The sequence below is a fragment of the Eucyclogobius newberryi genome, unplaced genomic scaffold, assembly GCF_026437365.1.
Source record: "Eucyclogobius newberryi isolate DKJ021-1_F unplaced genomic scaffold, fEucNew1.0.hap1 SCAF_5, whole genome shotgun sequence".
Classification (NCBI taxonomy): domain Eukaryota; kingdom Metazoa; phylum Chordata; class Actinopteri; order Gobiiformes; family Gobiidae; genus Eucyclogobius; species Eucyclogobius newberryi.
The window spans coordinates 22,973,934-22,993,699 of NW_027316167.1; the positions used below are offsets into that span (position 1 = coordinate 22,973,934).

The 19,766-nt window shown below is 41.7% G+C and overlaps 1 protein-coding gene across 1 annotated transcript in view; it reads left to right on the forward strand.

Annotated features, from left to right (window-relative positions):
- Positions 1–19,081, forward strand: part of zfhx3b (zinc finger homeobox 3b) — a 110,159-nt gene extending 91,078 nt beyond the window's left edge. Inside the window, exons 7-11 of the mRNA XM_072464870.1 lie at positions 3,983–4,119; positions 4,601–4,801; positions 6,572–6,695; positions 6,816–12,272; positions 13,036–19,081. Coding sequence (XP_072320971.1) covers positions 3,983–4,119; positions 4,601–4,801; positions 6,572–6,695; positions 6,816–12,272; positions 13,036–14,744 — 7,628 coding nt within the window. The 3' untranslated portion in view covers positions 14,745–19,081. The remainder of the gene's footprint in view (positions 1–3,982; positions 4,120–4,600; positions 4,802–6,571; positions 6,696–6,815; positions 12,273–13,035) is intronic.
- Positions 19,082–19,766: the final 685 nt, after the last annotated feature.

The window sequence follows — 19,766 nt, forward strand, 5'->3', positions numbered from 1 at the left end:
TGTTTCCACAAAGGAAATATGTGCTGCATATGAAAAATTTACAGCTTCCCAGCAGCTTATTAGAAACGCTTAGTTAAAAATAGCATGTGCATTAGGGAGCAGGTCTGAGGTTGTGTTTGATGTCAGTGAAAAGGTGCTGTGGAGGTTGGGCTGCTGGGTTCAGGGGTGTGCTGTCAGCGAAAGCTCGACAGCTCGAGTTTAATGGAAGGTCCTCTCTGCTGCAAACTTTTTCTTACTAAATAATTGTCTTAAAAATGGAATAAAACATAGTATGTAAATATGCCACAAGACAATGTAGTGGCAATGTGCACTGTGCTGAGTAAACCCTGCTTTTGTGTGTTTGACACACAGTTAGATAATGTTAGAGCAGTGTACATGTAGAGACCTGTTATGTGTGAGTGGTGCACATTCTAAGGGAGAGATGTCTCTAAAGTCCATCATTAGAAGTACTGAAGTATTTTTCTCATGGTTGTCATGTTAGTATTGGAACAGAGCACAACATTGTTCCTTTACAAATGACAGTCACTGTCAGCAAACGGCACGAGAGAACAAGAAGAAAAGGCTGCCTCCCTTTTAAAGCCCCTGTCAATCTTGTTTTCCCTTTCTTGTTCTGCTGCTCCTCACTATTCATTAAAATCATTTAAAGCTACATCGCAAGTCTTTGTAAAATGCATATGTATTTGGCATGTCATCTCCTGAAAATGCCTTCATTATACCTGCCTTTTTATTTATCCTGAGAGTCACATACCTCCAATGCAAAGACATGAGCGCTTCAGGACTATTTCTGTAGTTTTTAAACAGAATGTTAAATGTATATAACCCTGAAGATAAAAATACAATTTTGTGTGTAAAAAGCCAGATCATTTCTCATATTAGTAATTCAAAGGGTCATTTTAATGCTGTCTATTAAATATGTATGAAGAGAGCGCATAAGCCCCTGCTCATAAGTTCTTCACCTCGCTGAGACAGCACAGGCACAAGAGCAGCACTGGAGCGGACCAGCCTTCATTAAAACAGGTTGTATTTATGCAGCAGATTAGTGTACGGAGAGTCTGTGGAGAACGGAAGCGCTAAGAATGGAACCTCTTTGGATTAGTAAACCAGGCTTAGGTCTGATAATTACAGAGAGAGAACCATCATTGTTATGTCTGTTTGCTTAACTTCAGGGCCGAGTTTGGCCCTGGTGTTTTGGTCCTTTGGACGGGGCAGTGGTGCTGTGTGCTGAGGAGAAGTGAGAGGGCAGCATACTGCCACAGTTCCATTTAGTCTGCTTAATAAACATGCTGATTAGCATCCCCTAGGTGGAGCACAGTGGCATTACAATTCTCTCACTTCTCTCCAGTGCGCTGTTTAGCTGTATGCAGGAACACACTGATATGTAGGTTCAAGTTTTAGCTTTAGTCTGTAAACACTGCCATTGTGATTTGTTATTGATTTGCTATTTAAATTCATGTAAATTATGAAGTATGAAAATGCAGCAGGGAGAGGAGTGTGGGGGGTTTATATTTCCATATCACGTCCTTTCAGTGCTTGTCATTCCTCAAATTCTAATTCGCTTTGTCTTTGAAGATAATGGCTCATAAATTGTCCTTGTTGTGAGCCAGTTCCTGAAAGCTCGTGTTTATGAGTTTTGCCTAGAGGTGTTTATTGGATAAGACACTGTGTCTTCTGCAAAGGTAAACACCATTGTCCTGTTGTTCTGTCAACTCAAAAATAACTCCAAACAGCAACACTTGAGCTGGTCACATAGTATGATCCAAGTTGTGTATCTATATATCTATCTATCTATCTATCTCTGTGTGTGTGTGTGTGTGTGTTGTGTGCGTGCGTGCGCGTGTGTTGTGTGTGTGTGTGTGTGTGTGTGTTGTGTGCGTGCGTGCGCGTGTGTTGTGTGTGTGTGTGTGTGTGTGTGTGTGTGTTGTGTGCGTGCGTGCGCGTGTGTTGTGTGTGTGTGTGTGTGTGTGTGTGTTGTGTGCGTGCGTGCGCGTGTGTTGTGTGTGTGTGTGTGTGTGTGTGTGTGTGTTGTGTGCGTGCGTGCGCGTGTGTTGTGTGTGTGTCTGTGTGTGTGTGTGTGTGTGTGTGTGTCGCAATAGAAGTAAAACTGTTTTCTGTCAGGTCTGCCAGACATTATCATGAATGCTGATAATAAATCCTTTAATGATACAGTCTGTCTCTAAAGCTCTAAAGGAAAAGAAGACAAGGTGCCAAAGTCCAATTCACTTACGGGACACAGCGGCCCAAATGCCTCTGGTTTACGGAAAAGGGCCATGAATTAATAATTGCCCAAATGAGTCGTAAACACTTGCCTCAATTTGTGCTCGCTTGATATGGATGAAGATTTGACTGTAATGAGATGCTTTGGAGTTTGCAGAGTTCTGTAGGAAGTCATTTACGTAAACCTATACATTTAACTTCAGAGTTCAATTTAACATAACACAAACTTTATAATACTCTAAATCAATTCATTATCTCATATTCACTTTGTCATAGAAAAGTGTGTTTTCCTATTTGCACCATAATAGCTGTTTTCAGTAGTGTTTTTTTCAATACCATATGTTATACGCATACTTCTTGAATGCCTCCTTTCAATATTGTATAAATAATATTATTTTAAACAGTAGCTGGTTATATGTTGTGATTGCACAGAATTTGTGGAGCCCTAATTTACTGTGACAAGAACTATTACAGAGAGTAAGCGTTCCTCACACACCACACAGTAGCTACTTATATCGATATACACTCATATCGTTTAACAGAAAGATACTTTTCAAGCCTCTTTGTTGCTAAAAGTATAATTTTGATAGCATAGACTAGATATGGGCTACTATGCATATGCACGAGCTCTTAATCAGAAGGAGATATTTGTGCCTTGTAATAAGTCTAGTACACAGTTATAGCATGTCTAGTAGGAGTGATATTGTAAAACATAGTATCCCAGGTTGGAGTTCTAGTCAATGTTTTTGTACTGGTGGACGGAGGTGATACTGCGGCGTGGTGAGACAGAGCAGTGACTGAGAGGTTAATGTCAGAGAATGGGAGGTTCCTTTTGCTTAACATTGCCTGTGTTTATTGGCGGATATGTTTAATGGGATTGAGTGTGACTGGACCTAATAGGGCCTCCCTGGCTGATCCCTGTGTCGCCGTCCACAGCCTGGTCTCCCACTGGGTAATCAGTTCAAATGACCCGCTGCTGATTGGAGGTGACGTTTTAATGTCTCCAGCAGGAACATGGTCAGCCTCTCTTAACCTGACCTCCTACCACTGCCCCTCTCCCCGCTACATTGCCCTCTGTTCTCAATTTGCCCTTTTAGAACTGTACAAATCAGGCCAAATGTAACTCTTTATGGTCTTGTTAGGCCTCAGGCAGGACATCCCCTTAAGTTTCTTTGTGAGTGCCCCCGGTCGGGGACAAAGCATAGTCTTCTTTATGTCTTTTTTTAACTTATCACCATTTTTTAATTTAAAAATATGGCAAATATTGTAATTTAATTTGATTTCTGAATTACAATTAAACACATTAACCTTAATATTTTTACATCATTCATGTAACAACAGCATTTTTATAACTATAATATTTTTTCTGGTACATAAAAACAAAAGGGACATTCAACTTTGACACCACATACAATCTTCAATGTGTAGTTAGCTTAACAGTATCATCAATATAAGTCTCACAGTTAAGAACTTAACTAAAACTATGTTGTTGTAGTGTGAAACCCAAAACTGCCCCCTGAGGTAAACTAATATTATCATTAGAAGTCTTTTGAGTTGTATGAAAGAACCTCCAAAGTCACATGTGATCCTCATCCTAGTATTACAGCTCACACTTTGTGCACGTCCTATTTAACACATTTATAGTACATTTAAAGAAGACATTGCAAAGCCCTTTATCCACAGTGTTATTGATTGAGCTGCTCCCATGCTGCCAAGTGCCGACATGCCGTTTCTGATCTTTGTCAATGTCTTTGTGCATGTGTTATAGCTGTGTCCGGCCCTTTTGAGCGGCGCCAGACGGAGTCCCCGGTCCTCTCCAAAAGGCCCTCTTCTCAGTCCGAGGCCTCCGAGAGCCTCCTCTCCACCAAGCGTCCCAGGACAGCCGAGAAGAGCGTTTCAGAGCAGGTGAGGAATCAAGGAGCAAAATGCATAATTAAACTGATGACTTTAGATCAAATCCTTTTGATTAGGCGATTCTTGCTAAAGGTTATCTTATCCTCATTTACCAAGGTCTCATTAATCTCAAAACTTTAAAGTAAAAAATACACCAAATTATTTCTAATTAGTCTCCTTAGATTTTAATATTAAGTAGTGATGTATTTCTTATTTATATTTTCTAGTTCTAGAGCTTCTAATTGTGTGTAAAGTCGAAAATGAAGATGGTATTTGACAGATGAGAGCACTTTGAAGTGGGTGCCAGGACTTGTCGGTTCACACTAACACAGAGGTCTGTGATCATAAGGATGTGTCCGCTTGGGTTAAAGCCCTCTCCAAACTGTAGCTGCTCTTTGCAGGGTTACACTTGTTTTTAGGGTGCAAAAACAATTACCGGTATATATTGGTCACAACAATGGTCTAAAGCACAATATTTATCTTTTTTTCTTAGACTTACCAGTGCCCCTACTGTAAGTTCACCAACACAGACTTGAACCGGCTGAGGATGCACGTGATGACGCAGCACTCGGTCCAGCCTATGCTCCGCTGTCCCCTGTGCCAGGACATGCTCAACAATAAGGTCCACCTGCAGTTCCACCTCACTCACTTGCACAGCGTGGCGCCCGACTGTGTGGACAAGCTCGTTGCCACAGTAAGTCCTCTTACTGCCACTGTGGACAGCCATCATGTTACATTTCTTTTCGCTTGTGTGGTTCTTTATAGTAATGATACATTATTCATTTAGGGTTTTCATGCAATACATTTTATGTTTTATGTTGGGAAAAAAGGTTATAAGGTTATTTGACCTATATCTTGCCCATAGAATGAAGTACTATTCATGATTATTTGTCCATAATTATACATTTAGCTTAGCTTTTTTTTAGCTTACATAATTTTGCTTCCCATAGAATCTAATAGGTCAGATCAGGGACCACTACAAAGGTCTAAATGAAGATGACACTCACTCGATTTTAATCAGGCCTCCCCAGCAGAGAGCTCACTAAGCTATTCCTGCCAACCCTTTAAATTGCATTCTTTTTTTTTGTCGAATAAAGAATATTGTTAATTGTAAAAATGGTTGCAGGCGATTCCTTTGGCTCAGCAGATATGATTTTGCCTTTTAAGATATTTTTTTTCTTTTCATTGTCTTAATGTGCCCATCATCAGAGGCTTCTTTCACCTCTCTTGTAATCACAGTCATTAAAGAGGTGAACTCTGTTTTGTGTTTAATGGTTTGAAGATGAGCAAGTCTTATCCTCTTGTTCATGTATTACTACACTTGACATTCATGTCTCAGATCAGCAGACTTCTAATCAAAACAGAATTACAATTAGGGAAAACTAATTGTGACAAGGTTTAAAAAAAAATAAAAAAATAGTCGTGCATGCCCATTTTTCCAATCAAAATTCTGCCACCTTAAATTATGTGCACGCCCGGGCTAGACCATACACAGTAAGATTTATATCAACTGCAGTGCACCCAGCAAGAAAGACGCTCACTGCTCTTTGAAAGGAAATACAATTTTATTTGCCCTGTTTTCTTGTAAATCACTGAGCAAATCTTTGCTCTGGTCTGTGCCGTGAAACTAAATGGCTTGCTGGACAATCACAGAATAAAACATTGGTCTATCTGCTGCCCGGCCATCTCCCAGCTCCATCTAGTGAGTAAATGGCACACACATTAGTATGGTAGATGGCAATATTTATTTCTTTTATAGAGGTTGTAATATACTGAAGTACTATGAGGGAACCGCAATAGAGGAGAGGTAATATAAACTGTATTAGACCAGCAGATTTTATAATGGAGGATGTTGATAGAGGCTGCATTGTTCTTTTCTATGTCACACCGCATTGTATACTGTCGAATTGTAAAAGCCTTTAATCTTAGATGTATCACTCACTAGTATCTATACATTTACTTAGCTACAACGAATTATCTTTTGTTTCCTTTTCTTTCTTTCTTTTTTTCAAATGGAGATAATCCAAATATTTTGCCTCATTAATTCTGAGTCTGACTGGGTGATGGCCATTTTGAACTGTTTGCCAATTAGGCAGTCCAAATTAAAAGTGACCTTGGGATATGCTGCTCTCTCCTTTAATTGGCAAATGAGGCAGTTGTCCGGACACACCTCACTTTTTAATGACCTTTTAGTTTGTTTTGTAAATGTTGAGCACCTTATTATCCCACTATGTAATAATGTGTTTTTGTTTGTTCACTAATATGTAAACAGTGCACAAATCAGGAGTTTTTCTATAATTGCACTACCATGCTCAGAAATATGTAATATGATCACGTTTCCTGTCTAACATCAAATTGGTATTCTGAGTCCTCTTTTGCCCTTGATCATTCAAAATAAAAAATGTTTCTTTGTCATTATTCCACAAGATTAACACTAGGATTCGTTTGTGCTTTGTCTTCTAAGGTGACTGCATCAGAAGCATTGCCAGCCAGCATGTTCATACCTGTACCAAGTCCTGACAGAGAGTCTCAGAGCACCCCACATGCGACGGCCAACTCCAACTGTGAAGAAATGAAAAAGCAAACCGGTTAGTATAATGGTTTGCATGTGTATTATTTTCACTTGCATTGTGTATTTATATGATGAATAAAATGATACAGCCAGAATGTTCAGTAATATTTTTTTCTTTTCGTTTTATTCTTCTCAGAAACCTCAGATCAAGATATTGAAAAGAGTGCATCTCTAGCAACAGAAATAGCTGAAGCACAAAAGTCACCCCCAGAAGACCAGCAATCAGAGAAAGATGATGCTACTGGATTCTTGTGCTGGAAGAAAGGCTGCAACCAAGTGTTCAAATCCTCCAACTCGCTTCAAATTCACTTTAATGAAGTCCACACCAAAAGACCCCAACTGCCTGTGTCAGATCGCCATGTCTACAAGTATCGCTGTAACCAGTGCAGCCTTGCATTCAAAACTGTGGAGAAACTGCAACTCCATTCTCAGTACCATGTGATCAGAGCAGCCACCATGTGCTGTCTCTGTCAGAGGAGCTTTAGGACACTACAAGCCTTAAAGAAACATCTAGAAACCAGTCATCTTGAACTGAGCGAGGCAGATATACAACAGCTCTATGGTGGTTTATTTATGAATGGAGATCTTATGGTTATGAGTGACCTAGCTCTTGGCGAGGATCCGAGCATGCTGGGAGAAGATGACAAAGATGGAGAGGAAAGTGATCCAGAGGAAAAGCCAAGTCCAACAGGAAGTGACACAGGCTCACTTCAGGAGGATTCTGGAGCCGAACCTAAACGTGCTTTACCTTTTAGAAAAGGTCCCAACTTTACCATGGAGAAGTTTTTGGATCCATCTCGACCTTTCAAGTGTACTGTTTGCAAAGAGTCTTTTACTCAGAAAAACATCCTTCTAGTTCACTATAACTCAGTCTCCCACCTGCACAAAGTCAAGAGAGCTCTTCAGGAGTCCACCACTGGCCAGCCCGAGCCCACTAGCAGCCCTGACAACAAACCATTCAAGTGCAGCACCTGTAATGTGGCCTACAGTCAAAGTTCCACTCTGGAGATACATATGCGCTCAGTTCTGCATCAGACCAAGGCCAGAGCAGCAAAATTGGAGGCAGCTGGAGGTAGCACTGCACCTGGAACTAACTTAACTAGTGGAGGGTCAAGCAACAGCACTTCAGCACCTAGTCCAAGCCCTGCAAGTAATTCAACATCAACCTCCACCAATCACACAAACTCCACCTCACAAGCTGCCCAGAGTATGCATGGAGGGAACCATGTCACCCAGGCTCATGGCCTTGAAAGTCTAGGGAACTCATCTATGAGTATTCACTCTTCTCTAACAGACAACCATGAAGTGAAAAAGTCTAAATTATCTGATCTGATGTCTGCCAAAAGCCAGCAGCAGCAGTTGCAGCAACAGCAGCAACAGTTGGCTCATGCTCAAGCCCAGGCTCAGGCCCAACTCCAACAAGAGCTCCAACAGCAGGCTGCGCTGCTCCAGTCACAGCTCTTCAACCCAGCACTACTGCAGCACTTCCCCATGACAACCGACTCACTTCTACCCCTACAGCAGCAGCAATTGTTATTTCCCTTCTACATCCCTGGAGCAGAGTTCCAACTGAACCCCGAGATGAGTCTTGCAACCTCAGCACTTGGCCTGGCAGGGTCCTCTACCAACTCTCTGTTGGAGGAGCTGAAGAACTCTGCCCAACAGAGTTGTCTACAGCAGCAACTCATGCACCATCACCTTCAACAGCAACAGCAGGCTCAACAGCAGGCTCAGGGGCAAATGGCACTACTGCAACAGAGCGCATCTCTCCTCCAGCAAGCGGAGAGCAGGCACAAAGCATCCAGCTCTCACAATGATAAGGAGAGAGACATTCATAGAGACAAAGACCCTTTTGAGAAGAAAGAAGAGTATTCTAACAAAGACTCCGGAGAGAACAGGATGAAAGAGAAGAAAGACATTCAGAACATTGCACTAAACATGAACCATGACCCAGGCATGCCACCACCAAGGATTGCCTCAGATGCTCGTGGAAATGCCACCAAGGCCCTGCTTGAAAACTTCGGCTTTGAGTTAGTAATCCAGTACAATGAGAATAAACAGAAAGTCCAGAAAAAGCCAGCCGGGACAACAGGACCAAGTGGTCCAGGTGGGATTATAAGAGTTGTGGACCCTGATGAGGGATTGGAGAAACTGGAATGTGAGGTTTGTGGGAAGCTCTTTTCAAACATCCTTATTCTAAAGAGCCATCAGGAACACATTCATCAGTCCTTCTTCCCTTTTCGATCCCTGGAGAGATTTGCTAAGGAGTACAGAGAACATTACGACAAACTGTATCCACTGAGACCTTCTACGCCAGAACCTACTGCTGCTTCTGCCCCACCTCCTCAGCCTCCACCACCACCTCCTCCCCAAAGAGCCCCCACCCCAAACATTCCTGTCAGTGCAGCCTCGCCCACTGTGCCTCCATCTCAGCCATCGGTCCAAATGGCACAAATCCCAATGCCAATGGATTTGCCTCTGTTCTCTCCCCTCATGATGCAGTCAATGTCCCTGCAGTCCCTGCCGACGCAGCTGCAGCCACAGAAGTCTATGGAGCCAAGCCTTGCTTCCGACCTAGCCCAGCTTTATCAGCAGCAATTGACACCAGCCATGTTACAGGCACAACAAAACAAAAGGCCCAGAACACGTATCACAGATGATCAACTTAGAGTCCTACGACAGTATTTTGACATCAACAATTCCCCAAATGAGGACCAGATAAAAGAAATGGCTGACAAATCTGGCCTGCCTCAAAAAGTAATAAAGCACTGGTTCCGAAATACCCTCTTCAAAGAGCGTCAGCGTAACAAAGATTCTCCATATAACTTTAATAATCCACCTACAACAACTCTTGAAGATACAAAAGTTGACTCAAAACCACCTTCTCCTGAGCCAATGAAACAAGAATATTATGGAAGTAAGAGATCTTCTAGAACTAGGTTCACTGACTACCAGCTGAGAGTCCTCCAAGACTTTTTTGATGCCAATGCATACCCTAAAGATGATGAATTTGAACAGCTTTCCAATCTCCTGAGCCTTCCCACTCGAGTAATTGTGGTGTGGTTCCAAAATGCCCGCCAGAAGGCCAGAAAAAATTATGAAAATCAAGGTGAGGGTGTAAAAGAGGGCGAACGGCGGGAACTAACAAATGACCGCTACATCCGCACTGCTAACCTAAACTACCAATGCAAGAAATGCAGTTTGGTGTTCCAACGAATTTTTGATTTAATAAAACATCAGAAAAAGTTATGTTACAAAGATGAGGATGAGGATGGACAGTATGACAGTCACAACGAGGATTCAATGGAACTTTCCCATGATTGTTATACCCCATCTGGGTCATCCTGTCATACGCCAATGCCCTCTTCTTCAAGCCTATGCCCACTCCCTCCTAACAATTCAGCTTTCTCCCAGCTTGTGTCCAATGAAAAAGAAGCAACCTCACCAGCATCCTCCTCAAACCTTTATGATGAAAAACCCAAGCAGTTACCAGAAATATCAACCGACCCAAGAGAAAATCAAACAATTATCAAGCAAGAAGTTGTCTACCAGCCCCAACCTGAGGCACAGCACAGAACTCAAAGAGATGAGAAGATTCAAAGTCTCTCCAAATCTATGAAGCGCTCATCTCCATCATTCTCTCAACAACAAGCACAGTGTGGCCCTTCAGGCTCCCAGACTAGCCAGGCCCCCTCACAAAGCTCTCACATGGGACTAAACACTCATCTTACCTCCGCTTCACAACAGCTGGCCCAGCACATGATCTCATACCAGTGTGAGCAGTGCAAGATCGCCTTCCCCTCCTTTGAGCACTGGCAGGAACACCAGCAGTTACACTTTCTCTCTGTTCAAAACCAGTTCATCCACCCTCAGTTTCTTGACCGCCCAATTGATATGCCTTTCATGTTATTTGATCCTAGCAATCCTCTCCTGGCAAGCCAACTTCTCTCAGGGGCAATGCCACAGATCCCCAGCGGTTCTGCCACCTCACCCTCCACCCCGACTTCAACCATGAACTCTCTCAAGAGGAAGTTAGAGGAGAAAGCTGGCACTAGCCCTGGCGAAAATGACAGCACAAACAGTGGGGAAGAGCCACAGAGAGACAAAAGGCTTCGGACCACTATCACACCTGAGCAGCTAGAAATCCTCTATCAGAAGTATTTATTGGACTCTAATCCTACTCGGAAGATGCTTGACCACATTGCTCATGAGGTGGGATTAAAAAAGAGAGTAGTGCAAGTGTGGTTTCAGAATACAAGAGCAAGAGAAAGGAAAGGCCAGTTTAGAGCAGTTGGGCCTGCTCAAGCTCATCGCAGGTGCCCCTTCTGCAGAGCCCTGTTCAAAGCAAAGACTGCTCTGGAAGCACACATTCGGTCTCGACACTGGCACGAAGCCAAGAGGGCAGGCTATAATCTGGCTCTTTCTGGTATGTTATCTGACCATGATGGAATGCCAAAAATGGATGCTTTAGATTCAGCAACCTTTTCGCAGATGCTTTCTGCTAACAATGACTTGCAGAATGCCTCCATGTCACCTGTGAACAAGGGCTTGGATCTGTCTCCAAGGGCTTTGCTCAGCCCCTCATCTATTAAAGTAGAAGGAATGGAAGATTATGAAAATGCCACTATGTCCTCTGTCAACCTAAGCTTTGATCAGAGCAAACTTGATAATGACGACTGCTCCTCTGTGAATACAGCAATCACCGATACAACAACTGGTGATGAGGCTAATGCTGATAATGACAGTGCTGATGCGAAGCACAGCCAGAATAGTTGTGATTACCTGTCTAAGTCTGGGGGTACCATGCCTCTGCTTGAAAATGATGATCACATGTCCTCAGGGCTGGTTAGTCCTGCAAGCTATTATGCTAAAGACTATGAAAATGAGCACATAATTGACCACAGTGAGACGTCCAGCATGGCTGATCCCTGCTCTCCGAGCCCGGGAGCCTCTGGCAGCCGGAGCCTAGATGGTTCAGACCGTCCTGGCCAAAAACGCTTCCGAACCCAAATGACAAACCTCCAGCTTAAAGTGTTGAAGTCTTGCTTTAATGACTATAGGACGCCCACTATGCTGGAGTGTGAAGTGCTTGGCAATGACATTGGACTTCCAAAGAGAGTGGTTCAGGTGTGGTTCCAAAATGCTCGTGCCAAAGAAAAAAAAGCAAAGCTCAACATGGCAAAGCATTTCGGGATAAATCATACCTCTTATGAGGGGCCCAAGACAGAGTGCACCCTGTGTGGCGTAAAGTACAGTGCTCGCCTCTCTGTTCGTGACCACATCTTTTCCCAGCAACATATTGATAAAGTCAAAGACACTATTGGCAGTCAGCTCGACAAAGAAAAGGAATACTTTGACCCTGCTACTGTTCGCCAACTTATGGCCCAGCAAGAAATGGACCGTATTAAAAAAGCCAATGAAGTTTTAGGACTGGCTCAGCAGCAGGCCATGCAGCAGCAGGGGATGTTTGATAATCCTGCTATGCAAGCGCTGAATCTCCAGTCTGCTTATCCAAATCTACAAGGCATTCCACCTGTCCTGTTGCCTGGGGTTGGAAGCCCCTCTCTTTCCAGCTTTAATTCGTCAAATTCAGGTACATTTTCATTTATAACTGTTTATTTAATAAGAGTTGAATATTTAACCCTGCTCTCTGCACCAGAGTTGTTGTTTTTTAATATTTATTTAAAATAGAAAAACAACTAAAACAATGAGATTTGGGTGTCAACAGAATTGACACTTAACATTTAGACAGTAGTAGACATAAACTAACAGAAACAGTTCTATTGCTTCTTCCTTTACATTTACCCTTCTCACACTCAAAAGTCATATTAGTTTCCTTTAAAAATGTTCAGTGTTGGAGAATTCAATTCCTTCCATACCTCAGGTTGCTTAGATAAGACACTTGTCCCTTTAGATAAGACACATCCCTTGTCCTCCAGCAGGCGCTGCAAGGTGACATGGTCACATGGTATCTAGCCCTGCATGAAGTCCAACACTTTAGCTTGGTTAGTTTCGCCAGAGTTGGAGTCTAAAGCAGTAATAGCATTCGCAAAGTAAGCATCAACAGGGCTCTTGCTAGTCCCCTCTGTAGAAACGGTTTTCACGGTTTTCTTGCTTGTTTTACTCTTCTTTGAAATGGCTCATGAGTGTCAAGCTGTGCAAGACGAGTATCAGAGCTAAAACAAAGCCTGACCTTTCCCTGCACCAGTGTTATTTGACTATTGGATAAGGGCCAGGCATCTTCAACTCAAAACCATTATTAAACTGATATATTGTATAATTAGTTTGCATTATGTAAATTGTTACTCATATCCAATATTAACGATTGTCTTTTTGTGTTGTTGACTGTGTTTCAGCTTTAACTCCTCCTAAACCTTCGAACCTTCTGAATATGCCTGGTGCCAGTGTTCCTTCGCCAAGTCTCCCCACGTCTGGATTGCCTAACAAGCCCCCCTCGTCTTCGTCCTTGACCTCGTCCAGCCCAGCCCAGACCAGCACATCTGTGTCTCACTCCAGCTCTACTACCACCTCTTCTTCTTCCTCCACTCAGTCCATGTCCCGGGCCGACCATCCCAAGGAACGTGATGCTGAGCGGCAAAGAGAAAAGGAGAAGCCCAAGGAGAAAGCAGAAAAGACTCACCATACTCCTTCATCCACTGGAAGTACCCCAGCCCCTTCCACCTCTGCAACCAGCGCCAAAAAAGAGAAACCAGAAACTGCTGTTCCTGCCACTTCTATGCCCACCCCTGGTATGGAGTATGTGGTAGACCCTGCCCAGCTTCAGGCCCTTCAGGCTGCCCTTGCCACTGACCCTACGGCTCTTCTCACAAACCAGTTTCTGCCCTACTTCATGCCTGGATTTTCCCCTTACTACACGCCACAGATCCCTGGAGCCCTCCAAGGGGGCTACCTACAACCAATGTATGGTATGGAGAGCTTGTTCCCCTATAACCCATCATTGTCCCAAGCCTTGATGGGCCTTTCCCCAGGGTCCCTGCTGCAGCACTACCAGCAATATCAGCAGAGCCTGCAGGAAGCACTGCAGCAGCAGCAGCGGCAGCTTCAGCAGATCCAGCAGCCCAAGACGAGCCAAACTCAAAACAATTCCCAGATTGTGGGCAAAGATTCAACTAAAGAGCCAGTGAAAAGTGAGGAGAAAAAGAGCGGTGAGTCCCAAAATACTTCCTCCTCTACCTCTCATAAAAAAAAACCTTCTGAGCAGAGTGAGGTGGATGGCAAGGCTGGAGAACCCCATCTAGATCAATTCATTTCCCCTAAGGTCCAGTATAAACTTGCGTGCCGCAAATGTCAAGCAGTTTTCAGTAAAGAAGAAGCTGCTGTTTCCCACATAAAGTCAAACTGTTTTTTTGGTCAAGCTGTTTCAAATCTGCAGGAGATGTTGCTGCGTGTCCCTGGTGGCACAGGCTCAGGGGTTGGAAGTCTCTACGACTGCCTGGCTTGTGAAACTACATTGGATGGTGAGAAAGCTCTCAGTCAACACCTGGAATCGGCATTGCACAAACACAGAACAATCAAACGATCGGTCAGAAATGCCAAAGAGCACGTTACTAGTTTAATACCTCACTCTTCAGCCTGCTTCCCCAGTCCTAACACCGCATCTACCTCGCAGTCTGCCACTCACCCGATCAGCAGCCCACCTCCCACCACATCGGCCGCCATGTCCTCCTCTCCTGTGTCCTCTTCGCTGTGTTCTTCTTCTTCATCTACCAGCCCAGTCAACACCACAGCCGCTGGGAAAGCCTGGCCCCAGGCCCCTTTCAACAGAGCTTTAGCTGGAAAGCCCAATGCCAGTCCCTCCTCTTCGTCATTCCCCCCAGTGTCATCACCTTCAACGGTTACCTCAAGTTCATTGAGCACCTCAGGAGTTCAGACCTCGATACCAACAGACGTCTTTAGTGACGAGTCGGATTCTGACAGCAGTCAGAAGTCACTGGACAGGCTGAGCCGGCCGGCTGAGGAGCCGCAGCAGCCCACCTTTGTCAAAGACAGTAGTAGTTGTAGTAGTACTCTCACTAGTGTAGGAACAGACTCCATCAGATTGTAAAAGAACTTTCAGTGATGGACAGTATTTAATAAAAATCAAAAAGACAAAAAAAAATCTCAAATGGGAAAAACATAAAAAGCAGCAATGTTAAAATACATTTAAGTATACAAACCAATTTCAGAAAAAGATGTGTAAAGACCAACTGCAATTCCAAAGCTTGTAACCAAAAATGTAAATGTTAGTGGATTGTTTTCCCATATCAACATGCTGGTTTTCATTTTTGTTCTTTTAATTGCTTAGTTAAAACCAACTATACATGCATCCTAATACATGAGAATAGAAAAGATTGCTGCAGTTATGTTTTGGGTATTGGTAATAAAAGTGTACATTATGTCAGTGGATTGCCTCAAAGTCGACAAATTGCCCCGAAACCCCTTTGGAAGAATCTGAGTGCCGTTGTCCCTTTGCTTTGTTCTAAGTTCTCTGTAATAGCACAGTCACCAAAAGCCAGTATGTACTGTATGGGAGAATAGTCTTTCAGTTATCTTGCTATTTAAGCATTCAGATACCAATGGCTTGCAAAGTGAATAATGTAATGTCTATTTTATTCTCAGGTCAAGAGCTCACAGCTTTTTTTTTTCAGTTACAGTAATTCATGTTTTACATCTTTTATTTTTTGAACCGCCATTAAGCATAACTTTAATTTAAAATGATTTCAAAGGAAAGCATTGTTTTCCGGGCATTCAAATTGGGTAAATAATGTGCTGTTTTCTACAATAAGAATATTTTTAATGGGGGAAATCACAATCCCATTTTTACCCAAGGACACCAGTGCTAACATGGAAAGTGGAAAAGAGAGATTGGAAGAAAAAAAAAATCCCACGTCTGTATTTATGGTAGACTTTGGTGTTACACAGTGTTGCATTGGGAATGAATTTTTAAATTATGTTAGGATGAAAAAAACTTTGTACATTTAGCTTTTGTATTGTCCGAGTTAAGGACATTTGATTTGATGTTGTCTCGGTCATTCCACTAGACTAGATTATCAACAATTAATTTATATGTGTTATTTTCTTGGGAAAGTTTCACCCAATGCCCCTCCTGACAAGACAGGACATTCTTCTATTATTTAAATTCTTTGGTTGGTTAGGACTGACCCAACCTAAAGATCCTGGGTGAAATCTAATATATTATTTAATTTAATGTGTTACCTTTGTGCACTTATCACTATTTGATTCTCACTCGCTCCTCTCTGGCACTTAGTTTGTTCATCTGCAACTGTGGAGTACACTACAAAGCAGCTTTTCTTCTTGATGTAGTGTGGCTACAGTAGTTGTTTTCATTTGGACATTTTTGTTGTCATAAATGAAAATGAAAAGAATACTACTAATAATAATTCTCACGCTTTAAGACAAAAGAGAATCCAAAGACTAAACACTTTCACCATTGGTGCATAAAGATAAGAGGCTTCTTTATACTTGAGGATTTGTTGCTGTTTAAGAGGAAAGAAAATAAAGTTTAAAGATAAAGAAGTACGCATCAGAGTTGCCGTTCGGTGGCTTTTTTACGTAAATACCAAAAACCAAAAAGGGCCCATGTCCTTGCATTGTGGAGTAGCACCGTTACAGAGCCATTGCAGTTTGTAAGAAATAGGTTATAAATCTTTGTTTGACTTTTTGTCACATTCAAATGTCCATTTTTTTTAAAGAAAATGTATAAGGTCTGGTCTTCAATGACAAACATTTTGCTGCTAATGTAGAATTTTGAAAGAAAAAAAATACCTAAATGCATGCTCATTTTGCTTTTGGCTAAGCTTTAACTACCGGTAAAACAATAAACCAATTTCTTGCCTCTGCAACACCTTTTTTTCTCGTTGCAAAAACGGAACTTTGAAGACTGTGAATATATGTTCCAAAGGACATTTTGACTTTTTTTTAACAGACCAATGTTTAAAGCCAATGATCTATACAGTTTGTAAAGAACAGTGCATTCCAAATATCACTATGGATTTTATTTCTTAAGCAAGGACTGAACCTGTTCGATTGCTTTGAACTGTCACAATCTTTTACTTTTCTCATGTTTAAAGTGACTGTAAACTGTTGTGTAAATTCTTTGCATCACCTCCATGTGTCATTTTGCTGGCATGGAAACATGGCTGAAACCCCTCCCTCCAGTCGAGGTTGTCGCTCACTTGAACAGCAAGTAAATAGTGGTTACCAAAAATGTATATAATACATCTGGTACTGAGGCATCTAGGTTTAGTCTCATTCTGTCAGTCTCCATGTTACCGATCTCAGAAGGAAAGGCTGCTGTGTGCTTGTCCACCCCCTCGCTCTCAACTCCGTATCACACAGGCCACTGGTTCTTAAAGGGACGTCTTCATTCCAAAGCATTATTTCTGGAAAAGGTTCTTTGAAGATGTCCCTGGGAACGTTTAAGGCTACTTTTCATGTCCAAAGAAGTCACAAACTCCATCTTACTGCAATGGAAATATAGTAGTGGTGTACCTATTTTTTCCTCTTCCAGAGCCCTTAACCCTCCCTTAACCTATTATTGATAAATCTATGGATAAAAAGTTTTTATTTTTAAAACCGAGACATATTTAAAAATGTGAAGAACTACTTTTTTGGCCATTCTTGTATAGCTGATATGATTCTCCTGACGGCACAATCTCCAAAGTCTTTATGTAACAAGCAATGTGATTGGGTGTTCCAGCATGCTGTGAAAGTCACTAGATCAGGTCTACAAGCTTTCTTGAATTTCCAGTCCGATAATATATTATTACTGTAATTAAATCCCTTGTGTGTGTGTATTTCCTTTGTTTTATGTTATTTTATATGAATTATTTTATTTGTGTATATTACTTTTATATTATAAATTAACACTAGCTTTAATTTGAATTGCTTTAAACTTAATCAGACCTGGCCACTTTATGGTGTGATTGTTCTTCATACGGATTGTCATTTCCCATGTGTAATCTTTTGGGCTCTTTTGTGGCAGTGTCCACTTGACATAACAAGTGTGATAACACACTGCATGATAACGTGCATGTTTTTATTTTATTTTATTTTTAATGTATGTTACACACCAAAACAAGATGAACCACAAAGTTAATATTCCAAAACTCATTTGTAGAAGAACCATTGAAGAATGAGGAGACTGAAGCACTGAGCATTTTGATTTGAAATTCTGAATGTGGCCAAAGCTTTATGCAGTTTGAAACAAAACTTTGAATTCATTTAAAACCTGTGCCCTATTTGACATGCATAAGTGTATATTGAAACATGGCACAAACGTTCATTGGGATACTTGATGTTAGTGAATATTGGGAGGATAAGGCAAGCTATTTGCTGTAGATGCCATCTTTTTGCCCACTGTGAAAATGTATACAGATATAAATATATTTAAAACAAGACTTCAACGTTTTTGAGATTAAAAAGTGAATGAAAAGTGACTAAAAGGAAGAAGTGCAAAGGACCCTGGGAAGTTTTCGGGAGATAAAGGAGGACACTGAGCTGATAGAGCAGCTCGCCTACAGCTTTAAAAACCACCTTCTTGTTTCGAGAATGGACTCTTTAACCAAGATGAACTGTATGCCTGGCTGCCTCTTCCCTCTTTCTGCTTGTGCTCTTTTGGAGGATGCGCTCCAAACTTCAATACTTTACCGGACATCGGGCGCATCTTTTTTCATTCATGTTTACCTGTTTGCTCAGTCCTACCGGCAGCTCGTCCTCACTCCGTTCATTGCTTCACCCACACAAAGAGTATTAGGCCCAGTGAGGGAGTGAGGGCCGGCATCTCCAAGCTGTCACACTTTTAAAGAGAGGCAGTTACACTTAAGAAGCGTATTAACCAAAATGTAACAACAACCAAACTAACAACCAAACAACCATTTTAAGCTCCAAAACTTCAAAGACAAACTGTTACATGGAGCCGTCTGTTCCTTTTGTGACTTCTGGTGCCACAATGTTTTTTATGCTTTGTTATTTTTTTCGTTTTGTTTTGTTTTCCTTGAATTTCTCCTCCTCCTTCGAGCCTCATAAGCATGGCTCAGTGGCTCCAGGCAGCCCACCCGAGGGTAGAAAAAAACAGCCTTGCAATGTACAAAAAAGAGCAAGTTAAACCAAAAATGTTGTTCTTGATGTCTTTTCTATACTGTAGTCTTGTTAGCTTTTTTGTTACTGTATATGATGAAGATTTCCAAACTGTACCAAATGACATGGAAACTAACATTACAGACCACATGGAACTTCAGACTTTTAAAGAAACTTTTGTCACAGAACCTTGTTGTCCTAGTTAAGTTGATTGTAGATGGTAATTGAATATACTCCTTTGAAAATATTTCATCAAGTATGTTTCTTGCTCATTGTGATACATTAAAAAATATGAGCATAAGCTATGGATGCCCACGACTCGTTTTTTTATGACACATTTTACACCTAAATCACCACAGACATACGTGTATTACTTTATTACTCTTATGCTATTCTTCTGCAGCCATGTTATCATGCTGGTGATCGACTGTATGTGATATTGGGACTTTACAAAGAGTACACGTACATTTTCTTGAATTAATGATGTAAATAAAATAAAAATCATATATTTGTCTTGTCATTTAAATTTGATGAAATGTATGCAAGTATTACGAGTAAATATATACATCATTAAATATATGAAACAATGACATTAGAGGGCTCCAATCCAGATTATATAATTTTTTTCATTACAACATTTTGAATTCAGAGAACTGAAAATCAAAGCAAACCTTTACAAAACAGATGAGAGTCTTTGTCCATGTTGAGCCTGTTATCACACAGAGGCACATGCAGGATGAATTAAAAGTGCCTTAATTCAATTGTTTAAAAGCCTCGGACTGTTTCCTCCACAGGTCTGCTCCAGATGGCACAGACTGACACGGGCAGCTCCAAGTGAACACTGTGAAATCCAGTTAGCTCTCAAGTCAAACACAGCCACCAAAGCCACTCCATTTTAGCCTGAAGGTGCCATCCACACCTCACTAATCTGGGGCTATATTGAATTATATGGTTCTGATCCAAACCAGTTTTTCAACATAGGTCTGTC